Here is a 23,250-nt window from a genome sequence, read left to right as displayed (position 1 = left end):
CTTACTTTTCTGTTTGGGTAACCAGAATGTGGTCCTCAACATTGTTCTGTACTATTTACTGGACTAGTGTTAACTTGTGTGATAACAGAGCTGGGTTGCTTGGCTGCGGCACTTCCTGCCTCGGGCTTCATGCAAACATCTGTGGAACACTTGAAGCAAAAATTTGTAATCTTATTGGAAATATCACTAATGTACCTGGCCATTATTTAGGCTTTTACATTGAGATCCCTCAGATTCATGTAATTTCTCTCTAATGTATCAAATATAAAATATCAGGTAATATTTCAGTGTGAGAGGAGACCAGGAATTATGTACAGTTGTCCGCTAAAATTTCTTCATATCATTCTCTTATGACTACATATCATAAAAGCCATTTAGCACCAGCTGATTTATGAAGACAGTGAGTGCCAATTAAAAAGAAATATGAGTGTTTTGCCTGAAAGTGTTCCACGTGTTGCTGCTGCCAGCCTCCGTGTGTGGGGACGTCTCCTGCCATAACTCTCAGCCTCTTCTAGGGGACAGACAATGGTGGTGGTGTCAACTGTCAAAACTTTTACATAGAATTAGAGCATAAAATTTCCTTTCAAACTATTGAAGCATTGGAGTTCAAAATCATATTAGTTTTCTGCTAAGTAGACACCATAACCTGCCTTGCTTGTGTAGATAATGTTGAGTGCACAAACCCGCAGGACCAGAGTACGAACCCGATGACAAGAACACCACTTACACATCCACCTCCACCCTCGACCGCCGCACCCCTTACCAATCCACCTACCTCCGTAAGTTACCCGGCCTGCCACAACCTTCTATAGTGTGTAAGACTTGCAGGGTAGAGAGTAGAGCCAGTGCTGGAGACGGAGGAGGAATTTGAACAACCATGAAAGGTTTGTGGCATTACAAAAGCATGATACTTAAGAAATATAGATATCTCATCCATAAGATAGACCCATAACTTAAAGGTAAACTAGAGGAGGTCATTATTGTGAAAACTGGCAATTGTGTAGCATCATAATTGCCATCATCATTTAAATTACCAAATAAGCAGGTGAGGTGGTGGAGACCTTGCCAACAGAAAAACCACATAGGGCAAGCTGACTAAGAGTAGATTTCTGGGTGGGTGTGCATGACTTTTGTGGCCATTCTCTGCATTACTCAGAAGACTAGCTGAGGAAGAGGAGTGTCAGGGAACAGCTGTGAAGAATCTTTGTAAGGTCATCCACAAGGGGGCAGCAGGAGAGGCTAAAAGGCACACACAAATGGTTAGGTATTGAGGGAAGAGTAGATTCATGTGTCCAGCACCTCTCATGACTCAGGGCACGGACCATTGGAGTGGCAGCTGTGATTAGGAGAGAGCAATATAACTGTAGTGTCAGGAGGAGTCTTATAAGATCCTCTGTGTGTAGTGGTTAGGTATTGATGGAAGAGTAGATTCATGTGTCCAGCACCTCTCATGACTCAGGGCACGGACCATTGGAGTGGCAGCTGTGATTAGGAGAGAGCAATACAGCTGTAGTGTCAGGAGGAGTATTATAAGATCCTGTGTGTAGTGGTTAGGTATTGACGGAAGAGTAGATTCATGTGTCCAGCACCTCTCATGACTCAGGGCACGGACCATTGGAGTGGCGGCTGTGATTAGGAGAGAGCAATGCAGCTGTAGTGTCAGAAGGAGTATTATAAGATCCTCTGTGTGTAGTGGTTACATATTACAGAAGAATTATACCAGAAAATGATAAAACATGAGGGTAGGGCATGTCTATTTATTTATTTATCTTTTTATATATATATTTTTAGGCAATAAATATGTTTTTGTAAATTTTGTGCTAACCTTGTGATGAGAATGTGATGCAGTTTTGTGGCATGAGCAAGAAATGCTTTGTGCTGTGCAGTGGCAATGTTGTAAGTTTGTAAGCAGTGAGGCTGGTGTGTGTCCGAGGGCTGCCTGAAGCTCACCACTGTTGGGGACTCGCTGCTCCTCCAGGGCTTCCGTATACTTTCCTTATTCTGACCAGGTCCAGCCTTGCCTTCATGAGCTGGCCTTGTTAGTTCACCACATCTCTTATTCTCAATGTTTATTCATAATTCTTTTAGTGATGGTGGGTATTGTCTGGACTCTGTTTTTTGGCTTATTTTTGTTAAATCACACCTTATTGTATGGACTTGGCGGTGGTGGTTAAAGTTTCTTGATGATGTGTCACCCTGTGTCCCGCCGGGGATGGGTTTTGTGCCAGCAGCGCCTCGGAGGGTGGGCAGAAAGTGGCTGTGAGCTGAGGGAAGGGGAGGAGGAGGGGGAGAAAGAGGAGGCAGGTCTTTAGGGTTGCCCGTGTGAATGTGAGTTGAAGGAAGGAAGAATGGGAAAGGAGAAAAATTATAGATTCATTTGTGAGAGGAAGGGTGAACATTTCAGACATGGGCAAAAACACACCAGAATGGGCAGTGCTCTGGGTTATGGAAACGCTGATGAAAATGGGCTGTGGGAAGGCTTAGAAGGAGGAATGGTATTTGCAGGAATTGAAAAGTGAAGAGGAGAGGAAGGCTGTGCAGTGCTGGTCTTCCTGAGAGTATGGACAGGAGTGGATGGGGATGGATTGGGTGGATCAAGAGGAGAGGAAGGCTGTGCAGTGCTGGTCTTCCTAAGAGTATGGATAGGAGTGGATGGGGATGGATTGGGTGGATCAAGAGGAGAGGAAGGCTGTGCAGTGCTGGTCTTCCTAAGAGTATGGATAGGAGTGGATGGGGATGGATTGGGTGGATCAAGAGGAGAGGAAGGCTGTGCAGTGCTGGTCTTCCTGAGAGTATGGATAGGAGTGGATGGGGATGGATTGGGTGGATCAAGAGGAGAGGAAGACTATGCAGTGCTGGTCTTCCTGAGAGTATGGATAGGAGTGGATGGGGATGGATTGGGTGGATCAAGAGGAGAGGAAGACTATGCAGTGCTGGTCTTCCTGAGAGTATGGATAGGAGTGGATGGGGATGGATTGGGTGGATCAAGAGGAGAGGAAGACTATGCAGTGCTGGTCTTCCTGAGAGTATGGACAGGAGTGGATGGGGATGGATTGGGTGGATCAAGAGGAGAGGAAGGCTGTGCAGTGCTGGTCTTCCTGAGAGTATGGACGGGAGTGGATGGGGATGGATTGGGTGGACCAAGAGGAGAGGAAGGCTGTGCAGTGCTGGTCTTCCTGAGAGTATGGACAGGAGTGGATGGGGATGGATTGGGTGGATCAAGAGGAGAGGAAGGCTGTGCAGTGCTGGTCTTCCTGAGAGTATGGGAGTGGATGGGGATGGATTGGGTGGATCAAGGATAGTGGGGATGATAAGTATTATTATTTATTTTTTCTTTTTTTTCTTTTTTTCTTTTTTCCCCAACCTGTAGTGGCAGTAGTCTATGTCTCAGGCTTGTGATTGGTATTTCATATATTTCTTGGTGCAAAGAGCAGTAGGTTTGAGATGGTGTGTAATGAACTTCCTGAAGGATCAAGATGGAATGATATTGAAGCACTTTGCTGCCCTGACATAGATCCCTGTAGGCTCACTGGCAGAGTAAATGTATTTTGCTGTATATATTTCTGACTAGTTTTGTATACTTCTCATCTTTTTATGGTATCTCTGAAGCAGTAGAGTGTAGTGCCTGGCCTCCTTTGTGCAGTGGTGTAGTTTTGAGACCCAGCCACTAGGAGGGCACAGACAGAAGAAAAAAATATTCATCATTAATTGCATGTTTCCCACAGTCACATTAACCCGGTAGCAGCGACGGGCCAAATTTGTGGCTTTACCGTGTAGCAGCGATGGGCCAAATTTGTGTCATGATATAAACCCCCAAGAATAGATGATACATAATCTGATCACAAATGCCTTGATATATATTATGAAATGGTTTGTGTGAGGGGTGATTTCTTCTCATTCTTCTCGCTTGGAGGGACCATTAAGGAACATGATCCCCGCTGCTACCGGGTTAAAGTGTGAAAATACTCAATATGGGCCACTTGCCACACTCAGATCTCACACTTGATGAGAATCATTTCCATGTAAATATATGAATCTTGGTAAAAATTTTATGGAATCCCTTGCAAAGAAACGTTCCTCTGAAGGAGTGTTGTGAGCCGTGAGGCAACACTGGAAGACTGTTGTGCTGCCTGTGCGTGCCCTCAGAGTGTCAGGGATGGGGCCGCTTGTCCCCGGCAGCCAGACAAAAATACTCGGACAAATATCCTGTTTGTGTAGAGAGTCTCAGGTCACTATAGACTATTCCATCTCAGGTGACAGCAAATATGAAGAAACTAGTAAAATAAGGAAACTGTTGAGTCTCAAACAGGTTTTCCCCAACCCCCGTCAGGTCAGCTGTAACCAATCACCAGCAACAGAGCGGCTGTGCTCTCCCTACATGGTCTAGAGTCTAGACCCTAGAGGGAGGGGTTTCTGGCCTGACCTGTTGTCACCTGGGGTGGAATAAACTATAATTCCTGCTGCATTAAGTAATGAAAACACTCAGGTTTGTGCTTTGCAGGATTAGGATTTTATTAGAAGAAATCCTTTTCACAATTGATACTGTTTGATGCAACATGACGAGTGTTGTTGGAACTCGGTATGTGTCTTGTATTACGGCTTTAGGAAAGTGTACTAATTATTTAGTGTGGTGACCTCCACACGTCAGTGAGAACAGTGGAGAAGACTTTGGCTGTGTAGTGATCCTTTTACTGAGGCATATATATAGTGTGTGTGTGTGTGTGTGTGTGTAAGCATAATTCATGGTAACATTTGTCCATTGTGGCATAACCAACTGTATATAGATAGATGGATAGATAAATAGATAGACTGATTGATAAAAAGAAATACTGGCATATTTATTTATTTATTTGTTTATTTTTCTTGTCATATTTTTATTTCTTATTGCATTTTTCATTATTTGTTTGTTTACTTAGTTGTTTAGTTAATCAGTAATTCATTTTTCCAACAAAGTCTGTTTGCAGAAACTTACACTGAACTTTCCACTTCTTCTAGTGCTCTTGTTATGTATTGTTAGATTATCATTCAAATGCCTCTTATTTTATTGTTTTACACTTCCAAGATTTTGGTTTCCTAATATGTCTCTGTAGGTGATCCCCTCAGCGAAGATGAGACGGATAAATTGTTGAACCGTCGCTCATTCAAACCCAAACCTCTCATTATGTCTATGGATGTTTCCAATGACCGTAAGTACCTGCCTCTCTCTGCATGCTGTCTAGCTACTCCTTCCTCTGCCTGGGAGCTCTTCCTGCTTGTGGTGTCCTCCTTGTGGTGTTGAGTGGCTGGCACGGAAGGCATGCACTGCCCCACAAGGCTGGTAGTAAGATGCCTTGCACATTCTTGCCTTGTGATTTGTCTTTCAGTTATGCTTTGAAGCTTTGCTATATAAAACTTTTGAAGTTATGCTTCCTCACACACACACACACACACACACACACACACACACATAAGCAGGCATTCTCTTCATGCATAACCTCCACACCCAAACTGGAACTTGAAGCTGGGCCAACCAGAGGTCATGAGGAGAAGGAAGAGAAAGAAGAGAAGAAGGAAGAGGAGGAGGAGGAGGAATGTGGTGACAGAAATGTAATATCCATTTGTGTGGTCCTAATACAAAAAGAGAGATATAAACAGAATCAAAAGAATTCAAAGAGTAGTAACCAAAATGATTCTGACCTATTTATTATACAAGGGAAGACTGGAGGGGTTCAGGCTGCCATCCATAACAGGAAGAAGAGAGGTGACATGAATGCAGTGTTGAGGGCAGTGATGGAGAAGATCTGTTTGCATGGGTTGGGGACCAGCAAGAGGAAATGAAAAGAAATTGAAGAAAAGAAGTTTAAAGGAGGTTGAGACATATACTGTGCTATATACATGTATTGAACTGTGGACCAACCTTGACAAAGAGGTCAGCCATTCCAAAAAATATAAATGAGTTTAATTCTAAGTTTGACCTATTGAAACAAGACCCATGAGTGTAATGTTACCATGCCTAGGTGAATACACACACACACACACACACACACACACACACATGCAGAGTCTATGTAAAACTAGTTTGTGCGCATTGACCTTACTTAACCTATTTAGAGTAATGTAGGCAACTTATCTTTGCCACACTTGAGGTGCTCAGGGTAACTCACAAATAATGCAGTAAGCACCACTCCCAGAAATACTAGTTTATCCTCCTCCTCCTCAATCATTGCCTTGCTAAAAAAAACTTGTCATGTCCCTGATTTAAGTGGTCTGGGCCAACACCATGAAGCTCTTTCAGATGATTTTCACTCACAGACCACAGAGCAGAGAGTGAATTGTCTGCCAGTTAAAAATGTCTAACTAAATTTCCTGCAAGAGTCGCACAAGACCATTGTTTTGGTGCCCAGGCCGGGAATGGTGCTTAGCAGTAGGCAAGTCTGAGCCCCGGCAAGAGGGTGTTTGTGGGCGGGTAAGGTCACTCACTAATCTCAGTCTCTACAGTCTCACATGCATGCCTCTAATTTTAATAACAATTTGGAGAATAAGAAACCATCAGACTCATCCACCTTGTGTGCCATCAACAAATGTCAAGTAGATTACATTGAGTTTTATTTATTTATTTATTGTGTTATTATTATTTTTTAGAGGTGTCTTGATATTCCCATCTTGAAAGCATTCAAATCATAGGCAGGAGGAAATACAGACAAAGGAAGGCTGTTCAGTGTTTATCAGCCAAAGAGATGAAAGAATGAAGATGCTGGTTAAGTCTTGCATAAGGGATTTGGATAGCATAGGAATGAGTTAAAGTAGGAAGACTCAATACATTCTTTGCTGTACGACTTGGTTACAGTTCTTGATCAGTCATATACTGATAACATTACAACATGGGTTTGACGGGATGCCTTTCTAACCACTCAAAAAATAATCAATCATAAAAGAGCCATCTAACAAATGAACATAAGTTGTCACCCTTGTAAACAAACTTTCTAAGTTATTTTTTGTTGATTTGCAGATTTTTGGCTCTCAGTTTTTTGTCAAGTGAAGCGTGTTTTGGTAGTTACCTTTGTCATTCAAGGTGTGAGTGCTCAAAATTCGCCTTGACATTTTTTCCTATGCTGTAAACTGAATGAGAAAATTAGTTTTTTTATTTCATGTAAAGTAGAAAAAATTACTTGGGTAGGTTGTTTATTCTCTGTAAGGAAGGAAAAATGACTTAGGCAGTTTGTTTACGAAGGTGACACAATATTTTACAGCAAGTGAGGTGCAGAAAAAATATCTGGGCGAGTTTGAGTGCACAACAAGACTGAGTGCAGGGTGGACTGTGAAGGCTCTACCCTTTGTGGTTCAGTACTCATGGGATTGCATCACTGCTGTGCTGTAAGGAAGGAATAGGTGTTGGGACTGTGTGGCAGATCAGAGGGGAGGAAAGGACCCACAGAATAAAACGCCCAAACGGACTGTTTGAAATGGTTTGACGATAGTGAACACATTCTTGGCGGGCTGTGTATCACCAAGTGTACGTAATGTATCAGTCATCCAGAGAAGCCAGACAGACCTAACCCCTTCATGTGATGCATCAACATTGCCCGATCTTACCTCCATACTCTGGGACACTCATGATGCCATATTTCACTTGATTATTTAAGTTAAAACACTACTAAGACTAATTTGCTTCTGTCCTTGTGTACTGACATTTTAAGAGTCTCATTTTTTACTGAAGCAGAAATGAGAAACAGCGCTGGTAACCACAGACTAAATTTCTAGACTTGTAATTATTAACTAGCTTGTTTTTAAGTCACGTTTGCAACGAGAGAAGAATATCTCAGCTCTTCTTTATTTTCAAGTAAATGAAATACAAATGGATGTATTATTTTTTTTACATCAGATACTGTATTACTTTCATACAAACTTTGTCTCCATTTATGTAAAGTTTTCAGACTGAACATCTTGAACATCTACAACTGTAACTCATCAGCTTTCATGACTGTATGGATTTCCTAATAAAAACAAACATATATTATACATTACTGTGGAAGCATAATACTTGTGGGTCATGTCTTCTTTCACTACACGAATGCGTTCCCTTCCAGTGGTTGGCGGCAGCACCTCCAGCAGCGTGTACAGCGATGGCACGCTGGGCCGCCCCGGCTACTCCATGCCACAGTTTTCCTCGGCAGGCAGCCAGGGGTACAACTCGCCTGCAGAAAACCCTTACAGTCCGAACCCCACAAGGTATCTACAAAGGTTCTATAACCGTAAAGAAAACTATTACCCCAGTGAAGGGAAGTCAGGCTGTAGGGTCAGCTGAGAGAATCATGAGAGGTAGGAATGCAAGCAGGGATGGAAAGGGAGAATCAAGGACCAGTTAGGCAAAGGAGGAAGGAAACATGGATGTATTAACCCGTCCGCTGCGATTGGCACGGATTTGGCTTTCACTGGTAGCCTGGTAGCATATACTCCTAGGTCTTTCTCTGCCTCTGTGGTGGATAGTGGAGTGTTTCCCATGTGGTATTGGTGTGCTGTATATCCCCTCCCAAGGTGCAGGACTTTACATTTTTCTTCATTGAATTGTAGCAGCCACTTTTTGTTCCATTCCTGTAGCTTGGTGAGGTCTTCTTGTAGGAAATTCAGTCAAGGGGTTTAGGTGAGTGTATTCCAGACTAGTTTTGCTCAAGGCTTCTTCAGGGGAACTAAGCTGGCCCAGGTGTTGTCATGCTATACACAGGTCTCACAAACATTCCTTTCTCCTCCTTTACCCAACTATCAGTCTGCCAAGCTTGACCTCTGCCTCTGAAACATGGTCAGAGAGTGTCTCAGCTGGCAGGGCTTTGTGCAGTAAAATTAGTTATAACTGGATAGGATGTGACTTAACATGATCAGAAAGTATAATAAGGATTCAGCATACAAGGGATGCAGTGTGGATGTCAAAGCAAAAGTTGTTAAATATTGAGTTGTGGAACAGACATGGCAGAGTTTACTAAGATAGCTTAAGCATATCATGGCAGTACAGGATGGTGGTTTTGTGAAGAGGATTTATGAGAATCAAATCAGAGGGCTAAAGGGTTGGACAACAGACCAACAGTAATGTGGAGTGACTGGACTGAGGAATATTTGAAGGGGAGAGGAGGGAGGCAGTGTGTTAGTGATGCTGAAGAAAGTCTGTGAACAGGGACAGTTGGAGACTCTGCCACCTTGACCACCCACTAAAAAGGAGCACCAAGAGCCAAGAGGGTGTCAGACCTATAGGGAGAGGGATCTAATTTTTGCATTGCTTCTTCATATAAAGTGACGGTTATTTTTAGTGTCCTTTCCCCTTCCAGCAGTGGGTTGTCTGGTATGCTGGGGCCAGGTAGCGCCCCCCTGGAGGGGCTGTCCTTACCCCCCCAGCCCTCACAGTCCCTTCTTGGCAGCCTGGGGGGGCCTTCAGGCTCGTCACAGTACAGGTAATTTTTTGGTATTAATGTTGAGAGTTCATTTCAAGTACAGGTGAATGTTTTGATAAATTCTCAGAGTAAAAATAATTGAAGGGAGTTTCAGTCTTCTGTGGATAATCCATGCATTTGTAAGTCCGCAAACATGGGTTTTGGAAATGCGAGGGACCACCTGTATCTATCTATCTGTATACATATATATATATATATATTTTCCCCCTTTTATTCCAGCACCATCAATGGTGAGGGGAGCAACACCCTTGGGAAGAGGTCTGGCAACCCTCTGCGCAGCTTCAGTGTGCCTGCCCCGCCCCAGTCTGCCCCCACCACCCCACAGCCCAAACACATTGGTGAGACAGGCCACAGGGTTGGCACCTTTTAGACAGCGGGATGCAGAGTTGAAAAGCTCTGAGTCAAAGAGATACCTAGTTGCTGGAAAGTAGTAACATGATAGAGTTCTTTTTTCAGAGTAAACAAAGCATCAATCAGTTTGTGATAAGGACACACAACAGTGTTGAGTAAAACACATCAAACATTGCCCCTGCATGTCATCTTTGCATGAAGAACAATTAATTTTTGTATTTGCTCATAGACTTTGGTAAGTCGTCAACCACTGAGTAACTTGATGAGCATTTTCATCTGAAGTCAAGTCTGCACTCTGCCCGCCACCGCTGTGGGTATCACCGCTGCAGGTTTCTTGATGCTCAGTTCCCCAAAAACTGGAATTCAAAGACTCAGATATATTACAGTTGGGTAATTGCTCCATCCCAGAAAGAAACACAAGCTGATCATTAAATTATTTTTAAAAGGAAAGTTTTGAAATCCTGTGTGGCATGCAAGTGTCCAGTCAGTGGTGGTGCCAGGGGAGTACCTGGAAGGGGCCACTCATGGTAAATGTAACTCTCTCTTGTAGTTGAAGGTTTTCCTTGTACTATTTTGCATAACGGTCTGTTGTGTCCATGAATATTAGAGAGAGGTGACCCAGGTGTGCAGAAACAGCCATATGGGAAATAACCACTGAAGATAAATGTTAGAAACTCTAAGTTTATTGAATAATGAAAAATCTGAAAAGATGCATTTTGATAAGTGACAAAATCATCCCTTCACAAACTGATGAAACAGTAGCATACATTTTGAAAATATCAAAACAATTGGAACACTCATGAATTGGTCCTGTCAGCTTTGACTCAGGCTTTAAGTTTGCAGAACTTTGTTTATTGTATTTTTTCTCATGACATTCTCTACCTGACAGTTGCTGTGCGACCCCAGGGTGTCACAAGCCCCTTCAAGAAATCCTTAGTTCCAGGCTCCTCGGGGATGCCCAGCAGCGCTGGCCCTGGGGGACCCTCGGGCCGCTGGATGGGCCCGTCCTCTCGGGTGGACTCTCTGCCCGAGCACGAGGTAAGAGTCGCATGTTTGCCGTGAATGAAACACCTTGGCAAGGCGTTTCACTGGTGGTGACTAAAGTTGTAAAATCCTCTCCATGAAACTTAATCTTGTCTTACCTCAGCCAGTACCTTCAGCACTACCTTGGTACATTATATATTACTGGACACATGTTTATTAACTATCTTTGTTTCTTATATACTTTGAAATTTCATTTAATTTTCCAGGAAGCAAATGAAGCTCTACTTCATGGTTACTCAACGGAAGAATTGTCTCAGGAAATGGCTAACCTTGAAGGGCTGATGAAGGACCTCTCTGCTATCACTGCCAACCAGTTCAACTGCTAGAGTTTAGTGATGACTGCTTACCATTACTCTCTGACATGCTGCTCGCTCTGCCAACTTCACCTGAGTTTAGTATTTTTATTTATTTTTACACGACTCAATACAAATTGTATTCTAGTGATGTCTTGAAACAAAGCCAACAGATATATATGTTCAGTGCCAGTACATAAAATTTGGGTTTTATATCAACTTAAAACTATTGCAGGGTTAGGGGTGTACAGTCATAAGTTGCAGCACATAAGTTGTCATTTTAATATTTCTCATAAAATATCATGTTTAGATTTACACCACTCACACTGAATACCTGAAGCAACAAGCCATTCCCTGGAGTACCTTTCTTACATTATCAAAGATAAGCAAACAGAGCCTTTTCCATCTTATTCTGAGCAGGGTTTCTCATATCAGTGCCAGGGCCGTCATGCCAGGTGTAGGAAGATAAGTCACAAAGCAAAGTGAATTCCAAGTTACGATGCAGAGCCACAGGATGCTCATGTGTGGTGCGGCCCCTGGCAATTTACATTCTTTCTGACCCTAATTTTTCTCCCCCGGCCTGGTTTGTAGGCTCAAACCCAAACACTGTGCGGTGCTGTGCTGGTATGTGGCCTTAATCCCCATCATCCTGACCCCATGTGTCCACACCTCCCTCATGAAAGGCAGCGCTCATAACAAATTTGTTGCAGTTGCAGAGTGATCAGTCTCCATTCAGTCAGTAAATACAATTGAGTCCCAAGCAATAATTATAAACAGCCAGACAGTTTTCCATGCATTCCTGACTCTTCCCCCTGGTGCTCCACTTGACAATAATTTATCTCAGTATTGGAGTTGATGGGCAGCTTGCTGGTGATCCTCAGCCACTGATGGCAGACAGAATGGTCAGCCTTCAGCAAGACTCAGGTGCTGGAGCCACTTGGCCACATCTCCCTGAATCTAAATACAAAATTAGTCAATGACATCTTTTGACTCCCATACGTGCTGCTACGTCATGTAGCCATTATAGCCCCCAAAGCCTGTCATTCACTCCTTACATGCACAGCACCTCTCAAGTGTTGGCTGTTATGGCATACAAGCCTATTCAGGGCACAAGTCCATGATAATTGGCTATTGCTTCTACGCCTCACTGCATAGACCTGGTATTATATCAAACCAACACTGACTTTAGAAATATTAAACATCTGAGAAACTTACATGCTGCAAATTATGGTTGACGGAGACTGACTGGGTGGAAATGGTTTGAGAGTAATTCATGGGAGTGTTTTGAATTTATATTTTCATGAGAGGAAATGACTAGGTTAGTGGTCAGTAATTTATTGTTATTATCATTATTATTATTATTTTTATATTATTATTATTATTGTTATTATTTATTTGTATTATAATTTAAACAACTTTCAAAAGTAGCTGTCACTGGTGGTGTAGTGTGGTGCTTCCAATCCTCCTCAGTTAGTGGTGTCCTCCTCCGCGCCGCCCCGGCCAGGCTGTGGACCGTCAAAATGAGTAGGGACATGCCATGAAAATACGTAAAATATTTTTTCTTGCAAGTATCCTTGCTTCACGTTTCTTGAAAGCAGCTAAATGCTAACATGGGGAAATATGAATGAGGTAGGGATTTTCTTTTGAAGCAAATTTGAATATTTTTCTTTATGAAGGTAATGAAACATGTAAGAGTGAAACAGTTGAATCAGAAAAAAAGCAGGCTTGTACAATACACTACTTATGCTGTATTTTATAGAAGAGATGAGTCCTGCCTTTCATGGTGAATGGTGAGTGTGAGAGGTGAGACGAGGTGATGGCCTCCAAGCACTGTGTTGCTGAGGACAGCCGAGTGGTGCCTAGTCATGTTGAGGACCAGAGTGTGTGTGTGCCGTGCTCAGGCCGATGAGTCTGTTGTTGCTGAGGTGTTTGAAAATGTAAACACAACAAGTTTGCGTCCCAGTTCCCAGCTCCGATATTTCCGTGGACCCGAGAAAGGATCTGAGTGAGTGAGTGTCGTTGCGTTAACAAAACACTGGACTAGGGTTTGCAGCAGTTTCAGGTCTCTGTGCTCAATCATTCTGAATCTAAATTCCCTTGATCAGCAAATAACGAGTAAAGGAGTTCTTCATAGGTTCTAGGTTCTTCATAGCTCACTGAAGACCAGCATGTCAAAGATCACTTAGATAAAACAGTTCATCAAAAGAGTGGTCCAGTAATACACAGGATGACGGCATCTTGTAAACCTGCTGATCTTTTGAAGCTCTACTTAAACAGCCTTCCTGCGGCTGTCTGGAACTCCTGACCGTTCGTTTATTGCTGGATATTCACTGTGTTCTCGTTTGTACATTTGGTGCGTGTACAAACTAGACGTGCATTTAATGTTAAGAGTAATTTTAAGAACTTTTGTATAGTGGAAACTTCTGAAGCTACATCATGGGTGTCCTTCCAAGTTAACTTAATGTTCAGTAACAGTTTATAACTCTTTTTGTACCAGAAGTCAATTTTTTGTTGTGTGACTTCTTTTAGTTGTCATGGATGAACAGAGACAGTATATCAGCAGTAGTGGCAACACTTTGGTAATGAAGACTTGATAAGTTTGTCAATACCCACAGACATTGGAGACTAGTTTAATTTATTGAGTGTATGTGATGAATTTCTTTGTCCAGGTCTTGATTTTTAGTCATTCAGGTCATTTTTTTAATAGCTGTGAAAATTATTTGACATTTTTTATTGCACAAAGTATATAAATGTAATCATATGATAAGAACTGATACATGTCTCAGTAAGTGAAGTGTTATTATTTGTCATCATCATTCCATCATTATCATCACAATCATCATCACTGTCATTATCATTGTCATCGTCATTGCACACCATCTCATGACATTCATCTTCACAACATTTCACATGCATTTAGAAGCATTTGTACTTTCAGGTTCTCTGGAAAACCCTCAGGTGGTGCTTGACAGAACAAAACTGGGACTTTCTTTACTATTAGCTGGGCCTTATCTACTTTTTTATTGCTAATGAAAATCCAGGATCTGATAATGTTATCAGTCTGACAGATTTCTGTATTGGGCCCCAGCTCCTGTGTGTGTGTGTGTGTGTGTCTGTGTGTAGGAGGAAGTCTCCTTCCTCAGAGTCACACTGTCAACAAGCCAGACAGAAGCTTGCCTAACTTGCCTTCATAAGTGCATGTGCTTGAGGTTGATGGTTCTGATCTCAGCCACTGGCAGTTTTCCTGTGCATGGGAACAGTTTTATTTTCACTGCATTTTATCTCCCAGTCTTTGCATTGACTACTACAGGTCCTCATTTTTGTGTTCTGTCATCACCTCTTGAGAAATTTCCAAATACCTCTTCAACAAAATAGACAATGCATTTGTATAAATGCTCATACATTTAATAGTTTAATCTTTGTAAGATCAAATTTGTAATACCACTTGCCATGTATATAAAATTTAGTTTTCAAATAAATTTTTAAATGATTGATAGGATTTATGGTTAATTTTGTACATTGGTGTTTGTCTGGTATGCAGTTTGTAGGGTTGGGCGGCTGCATTGTTTGGCACGAGCAGCGGCTCCTTGGGACGTCATGATACCTTTGCTCTTATGATGGAATAAATGTAAAGGTAGCTAAACCACGGTAAAGTCTTTAAGACCTAGTTTCTATTTGTACAAAGTAGGTTGTGCAGTGCAATCCACTTGTTTAGGCAAAGATTTACCATACCAGAAAATTCCTTGGAAGTGCAAATGTGTTGACCATAATAAGTTGAGCTTCAAGGAAAGTGTACTTTAGGGTACAGCCCAGAACATTTTTTATGTTCAACATATTCCTCAGCCAACAGAAGGAACATTTAGCCTCAGAGTGGGTGGGAAGTGTTTGCTGCTCTGCCAGAATGATTTGCTTCAGCCACACAATCCTAACAAACAGGTTCCTTCCAAGAATTCTCTTGTAAGAATAGTCACAAAAAGATATTCTCAATAAAACATGATGTATACTTGCAATGTTTCCCAAACCTTTCTTCCTCTTGCTACCTTTCACAAACAGCAAAGCTTGAAGACAACCATCCTACTCTGTTTTGTAATCAAGACCAGACCAAAGAAGCCAGAAAGCTCACTCAGAGGAGGGAAATCTGTTCTGAGTTGGCCCCCATCATTTAGATGCTACACATTTCAGTGCACCAGACAGTAAGCCTCCGCAGCAGGACAGGGAATGCATCTTGTGCTGCAGTGAGGTAGGTGATTGCTTGACATCTCTTGCTTTCAGCTGTAGCCACTGGACAGCTCCAGCAAAAGGAAGGCAGAGTGGGTAAGTCCTTACCCTTTCAATTCTGATGCAATTTTTTTGGTAATTGTAAAGCAACAACAGACAGATTAACCCAGTGTTTTTTGGGGTCTTGTCAGGTCATGTGTGGCTGTTGTAACAGCAGCAGCTGCTTCTTCAGTGTCTTAGGGGGCTGGTTAGACCATGGGACCACAGCCTCTTGAGCCCCAGCAGTAGAGGTTCCTTGTGGCTGTTGTTGTTGTTATGTCCCTATGGGCAGGGGTTAGATCCTGACGAGTTGACCAGACTTCTGCAGGAAGGTCTGTGCACACTTGAGGGCTTGGAAGGCAGTGTTGGGGCTGAGGGTGTCGCTGGCAGCAGGCCCCCTGGCACTGGCCTATGGATGTTGAGCCTGGTTAGGGATGCTCTGAGGTTTTTAAGGAGGGAGTGTAGTCCTGGGCAGTGGAGCAGGAAGTCTTCTGGAGTGTGGAGCGCCCTGGGCAGTGGAGCAGGAAGTGTTCTGGTGTGTGAGGTGCCCTGGGCAGTGGAGCAGGAAGTGTTCTGGTGTGTGAGGTGCCCTGGGCAGTGGAGCAGGAAGTGTTCTGGTGTGTGGGGCACCCTGGGCAGTGGACCAGGAAGTGTTCTGGTGTGTGGGGCGCCCTGGGTGAAATGCCAGAATTTGTTCTCTTCTATACTCACACACGTCCTCTGCGTGTAACGAAACACACGAGAAATTAATCCAGACAAGGAAAGGTTTGCCGGCGCCGGAGATCGAACCCACAACCAGCGTAACGGGAGAGCCACTCCTTTACCAGTCGGCCAAAGAGGTACCCCACTGGTTAAGTGGGTTATGGGAGGCTCGCCCATCAGGCAAGTCGTGTCACTACATGGGCAGTGGAGCAGGAAGTGTTCTGGTGTGTGGGGCGCCCTGGGCAGTGGAGCAGGAAGTGTTCTGGTGTGTGGGGTGCCCTGGGCAGTGGAGCAGGAAGTGTTCTGGTGTGTGGGGCGCCCTGGGCAGTGGAGCAGGAAGTGTTCTGGTGTGTGGGGCGCCCGGGGCCGTGGAACAGGAAGGGTTCGGGTGGGTGGGGGGCCCGGGGCAGTGGCGCAGGAAGTGTTCTGTGTGTGGGCGCCCAGGGCAGTGGAGCAGGAAGTGTTCTGGTGTGTGGGGCGCCCTGGGCAGTGGACCAGGAAGTGTTCTGGTGTGTGGGGCACCCTGTGCAGTGGAGCAGGAAGTGTTCTGGTGTGTGGGGCACCCTGGGCAGTGGAGCAGGAAGTGTTCTGGTGTGTGGGGCGCCCTGGGCAGTGGAGCAGGAAGTGTTCTGTGTGTGGGGCGCCCTGGGCAGTGGAGCAGGAAGTGTTCTGGTGTGTGGGGCGCCCTGGGCAGTGGAGCAGGAAGTGTTCTGGTGTGTGGGGTGCCCTCGGCAGTGGAGCAGGAAGTGTTCTGGTGTGTGGGGCACCCTGGGCAGTGGAGCAGGAAGTGTTCTGGTGTGTGGGGCGCCCTGGGCAGTGGAGCAGGAAGTGTTCTGGTGTGTGGGGTGCCCTGGGTAGTGGAGCAGGAAGTGTTCTGGTGTGTGGGGCGCCCTGGGCAGTGGAGCAGGAAGTGTTCTGGTGTGTGGGGCGCCCTGGGCAGTGGAGCAGGAAGTGTTCTGGTGTGTGGGGCGCCCTGGGCAGTGGAGCAGGAAGTGTTCTGTGTGTGGGGCGCCCTGGGCAGTGGAGCAGGAAGTGTTCTGGTGTGTGGGGCGCCCTGGGCAGTGGAACAGGAAGTGTTCTGGTGTGTGGGGCGCCCTGTGCAGTGGAGCAGGAAGTGTTCTGGTGTGTGGGGCGCCCTGGGCCGTGGAGCTGGAAGTGTTCTGGTGTGGGGCGCCCTGGGCAGTGGAGCAGGAAGTGTTCTGTGTGGGGCGCCCTGGGCAGTGGAGCAGGAAGTGTTCTGGTGTGTGGGGTGCCCTGGGCAGTGGAGCAGGAAGTGTTCTGGTGTGGGGCGCCCTGGGGAATGGAACAGGAAGTGTTCTGGTGTGTGGGGCGCCCTGGGCAGTGGAGCAGGAAGTGTTCTGGTGTGTGGGGCGCCCTGGGCAGTGGAGCAGGAAGTGTTCTGTGTGTGGGGCGCCCTGGGCAGTGGAGCAGGAAGTGTTCTGGTGTGTGGGGCACCCTGGGCAGTGGAGCAGGAAGTGTTCTGGTGTGTGGGGCGCCCTGGGCAGTGGATCAGGAAGTGTTCTGGTGTGTGGGGTGCCCTGGGCAGTGGAGCAGGAAGTGTTCTGGTGTGTGGGGCGCCCTGGGCAGTGGAGCAGGAAGTGTTCTGGTGTGTGGGGCGCCCTGGGCAGTGGAGCAGGAAGTGTTCTGGTGTGTGGGGCGCCCTGGGCAGTGGAGCAGGAAGTGTTCTGGTGTGTGGGGCGCCCTGGGCAGTGGAGCAGGAAGTGTTCTGGTGTGTGGGGCGCCCTGGGCAGTGGAGCAGGAAGTGTTCTGGTGTGTGGGGCGCCCTGGGCAGTGGAGCAGGAAGTGTTCTGGTGTGTGGGGCGCCCTGGGCAGTGGAGCAGGAAGTGTTCTGGTGTGTGGGGCGCCCTGGGCAGTGGAGCAGGAAGTGTTCTGGTGTGTGGGGCGCCCTGGGCAGTGGAGCAGGAAGTGTTCTGGTGTGTGGGGCGCCCTGGACAGTGGAGCAGGAAGTGTTCTGTGTGTGGGGCGCCCTGGGCAGTGGAGCAGGAAGTGTTCTGGTGTGTGGGGTGCCCTGGGCAGTGGAGCAGGAAGTGTTCTGTGTGTGGGGCGCCCTGGGCAGTGGAGCAGGAAGTGTTCTGTGTGTGGGGCGCCCTGGGTAGTGGAGCAGGAAGTGTTCTGGTGTGTGGGGCAGTGTTGAGGCTGAGGGTGTCGCTGCCAGCAGGTCTTCCAGGCTGAGTCCCAGCGCTGGCCTGAGGATGTTGAGCCTGGTTGGGGATGCTGTGAGGCTGGTGTGGAGGGAGTGGAGTCCTGGGCAGTGGAGCAGGAAGTGGCTGTTGCTCTTCTTCTTTTGACCTGTGACGCTTTGTATCGCCTCTTAGGTCCTCTTCCTCTCCTTCTCCTGCTGTTGTAAAGATGTTATTGGCAGCAGCAGCAGCCGAGGCCCGTAATAGCGGGACCGTTGTGTAGACGGAAACATTGCATCACCGTCACGCCGAGGCCGCTCCTGCCAGCTGACCCACGTGTGACAGGTGTGTGGGCAGTGTTTTCCTTATTATATCTCGTCATTTTGTGGCCTCTACAGATCTGTGAGCCATTATAAGCTACTAAGCAAGGCTCTACTCTAAGCTACCACTTCTGCCAGCTCAGGCCCAGCTGACCCTCGTGTGACAGGTGTGTGGGCAGTGTTTTCCTGATTATATTTCGTCATTTACTGGCCTCTACAAATCTCTTAAGCTAATGTAAGTGGTGTAGGGGACAATATCTGCCACATTTCGTCATTTACTGGCCTCTACAAATCTAAGTTAATCTAAGTGTTGTAGGGGATAATATCTGCTTTAGGGAAATCATTAGACTCGTTTTGTAGTGGCAAGAAGGCATATGGAATAGTTGCAGAGTGAGAAGTCCTCGTTATGAAAGTCACACTCTTGTAAGAACAACATCAGATTACCGTCTCGATGTGGGACTCCTGTGCACGCGGAAACATTAATAAACTGGAGCGAATTAATACCAAGGCAGCCAAGTTTGTTGCATACTTCCCAGGGCGGGGAGTGGGGAGGCCTTGGAGGAGTGAAGGAAGGGGAAGGGTAGGAGAGGAGAGGGAGAATATGATGATGGGGAGAGAGAGTGGAGGTGATGGAGGACAAAGGGGATATGAAAGCTGGAGAGATGAAGAGGGAGAAATATAAAGGGATGGAAGGGGAAGGGAAGGAGAGGAGAGGAGAGGGAGATTATGATGAAGGGAGAGAGAGAGAGAGAGAGAGAGAGAGATTTACATAGAAAATCAGACCACACAGACCCCATGGTCCAGACTAGGTGGTCTGTCCTTAAACCTAAGTGATTCTACATTAATCAGAAGGCTCCAAAACGATGCATTTCAACTCAAGTTGGTATTAAGTTGATGGAAGTGACGGTCGAGCTTGTTTTTGAAGGAGTCAGTCGTGTTACACTGGACCACTGACGGTGGGAGCTTATTACATTCTCGCACTACAACGTTGGTGAAGAAAAATTTGGTGCAGTCTGAATTTACTTGTCTACATTTGAGTTTTATGCCATTGTTCCTCGTACTCAAAGTGTCATCGATCATAAACAATGTTGATCTGAGAGAGAGAGAGAGAGAGAGAGAGAGAGAGAGAGAGAGAGTGGAGGTAATGGAGGGCAAGAGAGGAGAGGAAAGAGATTCATTTGTGGGGCTAGAGAGATGAAGAGAGAAATATATACAGGTATGGAAGGGGAAGAGAAGGAGAGGAGAGGGAGAATATGATGATGGGGAGAGAGAGAGAGAGAGTGTGTGGAGGTGAAGGAGGACAAGAGGGGAGAGGAAAGAGAGTCATTTGTGGGGCTAGAGAGATGAAGAGAGAAATATATGCTGGGATGGAAGGGGAAGAGAAGGAGAGGAGAGGGAGAATATGATGATGGGGAGAGAGAGAGAGAGAGAGTGTGTGGAGGTGAAGGAGGACAAGAGGGGAGAGGAAAGAGATTCATTTGTGGGGCTAGAGAGATGAAGAGAGAAATATATTCAGAGATGGAAGGGGAAGGGAAGGAGAGGAGAGGGAGAATATGATGATGGGGGGAGAGAGAGAGAGAGTGTGTGGAGGTGAAGGAGGACAAGAGAGGAGAGGAAAGAGACTCGTTTATGGGGCTAGAGAGATGAAAAGGGAGAAATATAAAGGGATGGAAGGGGAGGGGGAGGAGAAGAGGAGAGGGAGAATATGATGATGGGGAGAGAGAGAGTGGAGGTGATGGAGGACAAGAGGGGAGAGGAAAGAGACTCATTTGTGGGGCTGGAGAGATGAAGAGAGAAATATATGCTGGGATGGAAGGGGAAAGGGAGGAGAAGAAAGGGAGAAAAGGATGATGGGGAGAGAGAGAGTGTAGGTGATGGAGGACACAAAGGGAAAGGAAAGAGACCATGTGTGTGTCTGGAGAGATGAAGAGGGAGAAATATATATAGGGATGGAGGGAGAGAAGGGAGGCAACATGGAGGTATAAAGGCTGGAGAGGCTGGGAGCTGTGCCTGCTGATCCTACTGTCAAATGAAGCCAGTTTTGTCACCCTGGGCCGCCACATTTTAATAGGAGGTAGGGTGGAGTGTGCTTGCTCTCACCAGTACCTCATCCTACCATCCTGCCCCCCATGGCTAGGCTTATTTTTGGTTTTATTTAGTTTAGTTTTATTTTACAGCAAGAGCAAGGTAGGAGGCAGGGTGGAGTGTGCTTGCTCTCACCAGTACCTCATCCTACCATCCTGCCCCCCATGGCTAGGCTTATTTTTGGTTTTATTTAGTTATTTCATTGTTGTTGCCTTTTGGTTTTATTGCCCTTGAGGTGTCTCCCTTGCTGTAAAAAAATATCCTCTTCAGAAATGTCAACCTGGGTCATTTCTGCTAACTGACAACAGATTCCTTCCTGCCACAATATGATTGACTGTCAGTTCGCAAGCTTCAAACCGCACGCATCCTGGTATTTCTCTCCATCCTTCCCACCTCCATGGGCAGTCAAAACCAAAGCAAGGGCTAATATGAATTTTATGACTGGGTCTGGGTTAACTTCACCTCTGTTGTTTCTCTAAGTCAAGATAAGTAGAAATACCAATGAATTATGCAGTTTTTTTTATTTTTTATTATTATTTTTTTTTTTACCAATTTCAGGGGAGAAGCTGCATCATCAGAACACCTCACCCTTATTCCTCGACTGTCCTCCTGTTTGGGATGTAATGAGACTCCAGTTTTACCAAATTACAATTATTGCAACATGATATTTTTGGTCATGGTTGGCATTGTGTGACTCTTATCTCTCCAGTCTCTTAGTGTATTGTGACCAAAATCCTCTCCATCCATCCAGCCAGCCATCATTTTCCATTATGCAGTAAAGTTGCTTCCATTTCCCCCATTGATAACTCAGTATGATTTTTACAGATTAAGAAAAATGGTCCCAGACAGCAAGATAGAGGCCATTGGGGGCGTACTGGTTGACCCGGGCCGGCCCCTGAAGGAGCGGTTCCGGGCACTCTTCACACTGAGGGGCCTGGGGGGGGAGGCTGCCATAAGTGCTATTTCTCGGTGCTTTGATGACCCCTCGGCCCTCCTCAAGCATGAACTGGCCTACTGCCTGGGTCAGATGGGGGACGTCAGAGCCATACCAAAACTCATTGAGGTCTTGAGTGACTCCAAACAGGAGCCAATGGTGAGGCATGAGGCTGGGGAGGCACTGGGAGCCATTGGAGACCCTACTGTGGAAGATGTTCTCAGAAAATATAGCAAAGACCCATGTGTGGATGTAGCTGAGACTTGCCAGCTGGCCTTGAGCAGGCTGGCGTGGCTGCAGTCCTCCGCTGGGAAGGGCCAGGACAACAAGACTGCAGTGGGCACACAGTTCCTCTCCATTGACCCGGCACCCCCAGAGCAGGAGACCGACATTGAAAAACTGAGAGAGCAACTCGTGGATGAGACGCTGCCCCTCTTTGAAAGGTTAGTGCTTGCAATAATAATAGCTGCATGTGTTTTTGTAAAGAACAGACAGACTGAGAATTTTTCCTTTTCAGTCTTTGGCATTTAAGGAAGGTTAAACTATAAAAAAACTACCTATTTCAATGTTTAGTATTATTCATCAATATGTTTGTGCACAGTTATAATGAGTTGAATTGCCACTTCATGATAATAAAAAGTTGATAATCTGAATGGGTGGAGGCCTGGCAGTGGGTGAATGGACTTTTACTGCATTGTAACACAGTTTATATCTGCTTTAGGTGCAACATGACAACTTTATTAATGAACATGCAGCTCAGTTTAGGAAATACCAAGTGTTACAACAAGACAAGAATACACCTTGCACACCTGAGCTACAGCCTCCCCTCCATACATCCCTGGCAGGTACCGCGCCATGTTCTCGCTGCGTAACATCAACACGGATGAGAGTGCACGGGCGCTGGCGGCAGGCCTGACGTGCAAGGGCAGTGCTCTCTTCCGCCACGAGGTAGGTTATGTACTGGGGCAGATGGGGAACTCGGCCGTGGTTGAGGAGTTGGCAGCGGTTGTGAGGAACAAAGACGAGAGTGGAATGGTGAGGCACGAGGCGGCAGAGGCCTTGGGGTCCATCGCCTCGCCCCAGGCTGAGGAGGTGTTGCGGGAGCACCTCAAGGACGAGGCTGCGGTGGTCAGGGAGAGCTGTGAGGTTGCTCTTGACATGTCTGAATATGAAAACTCTCCGGCTCAGTTCCAGTTTGCTGATGGACTGCAAGCCAAGGTCTAGAAGACTGCTACAGGCTGCCAGTGTTGTCCAGAGCCCATGAGTGACTTTTCGCCAATCGGTGCTGTTGTGATTCCATTAGTGAGTTTGTCTAGAGCCACTACACACCTTTTGACTGTATGTATGCTGAATTAATGGCTTTAAGTTCATTTATCTCAAATCTCTCATCTATTACCAATAGACCTCTCAAATTTGTTACTTGGAAATGTAATCTCCTTTTACATTATCATTGTTTTATTCCACATATTTTGAGTGAGTGCTGCCTCATTCTTGCATTCCTGAGCATCTGTCTGCTGTCATCAAGATCACAAAGTAAAATTTTCATGCAGTTGAAGTTTCATTCATGACTTCTAGTTAAGAGTAAACCTTAAGATTCTTTTTTTGTCTTAAAATTGCCTGCATTCACTGAACTGCACAACTCTGAAGCTGCCGTGTTGATGCGCCTCAGACTCAGCCTAATTAAATGTTTGCTGCTCTATCTCT

The 23,250-nt window shown here is 45.7% G+C and overlaps 1 protein-coding gene, 1 long non-coding RNA gene and 1 pseudogene across 3 annotated transcripts; all 3 read left to right on the top strand.

Moving 5' to 3' along the window:
- Window positions 1-15,110, top strand: part of LOC126984285 (neogenin-like) — a 32,705-nt pseudogene extending 17,595 nt beyond the window's left edge.
- On the top strand, window positions 786-2,031 carry LOC126984286 (uncharacterized). The gene is made up of 2 exons (XR_007736530.1): window positions 786-1,410; window positions 1,555-2,031. It is a non-coding gene; the product is annotated as an uncharacterized LOC126984286 (long non-coding RNA).
- A 3,290-nt stretch (window positions 15,111-18,400) lies between the features above and the next one.
- On the top strand, window positions 18,401-22,993 carry LOC126984284 (deoxyhypusine hydroxylase-like). 2 transcript variants are annotated; one of them, XM_050837908.1, is made up of 3 exons: window positions 18,401-18,552; window positions 21,438-21,989; window positions 22,392-22,993. In XM_050837908.1, exons 2-3 carry the CDS (start codon window positions 21,448-21,450, stop codon window positions 22,768-22,770), a joined length of 921 nt encoding a protein of 306 aa, XP_050693865.1. In that variant the 5' UTR covers window positions 18,401-18,552; window positions 21,438-21,447; the 3' UTR covers window positions 22,771-22,993. The 2 variants fall into 2 exon arrangements, with proteins under 2 accessions (XP_050693865.1, XP_050693867.1); XM_050837910.1 differs by having other exon boundaries at window positions 18,546-18,694.
- Window positions 22,994-23,250: the final 257 nt, after the last annotated feature.

This window comes from Eriocheir sinensis, chromosome 56, assembly GCF_024679095.1.
Source record: "Eriocheir sinensis breed Jianghai 21 chromosome 56, ASM2467909v1, whole genome shotgun sequence".
NCBI lineage: Eukaryota > Metazoa > Arthropoda > Malacostraca > Decapoda > Varunidae > Eriocheir > Eriocheir sinensis.
Note: the sequence above shows the minus strand (reverse complement) of the source record. Positions and strands in the feature narration are given on the sequence as shown.

Bases quoted from the DNA above. Each gene is read 5' to 3' on its own strand.
- LOC126984284 (XM_050837908.1), top strand. From the start codon at position 21,448: ATGGTCCCAGACAGCAAGATAGAGGCCATTGGGGGCGTACTGGTTGAC. The intron at 21,990-22,391 runs GTTAGTGCTTGC...CATCCCTGGCAG, and splicing joins ACGCTGCCCCTCTTTGAAAG to GTACCGCGCCATGTTCTCGC.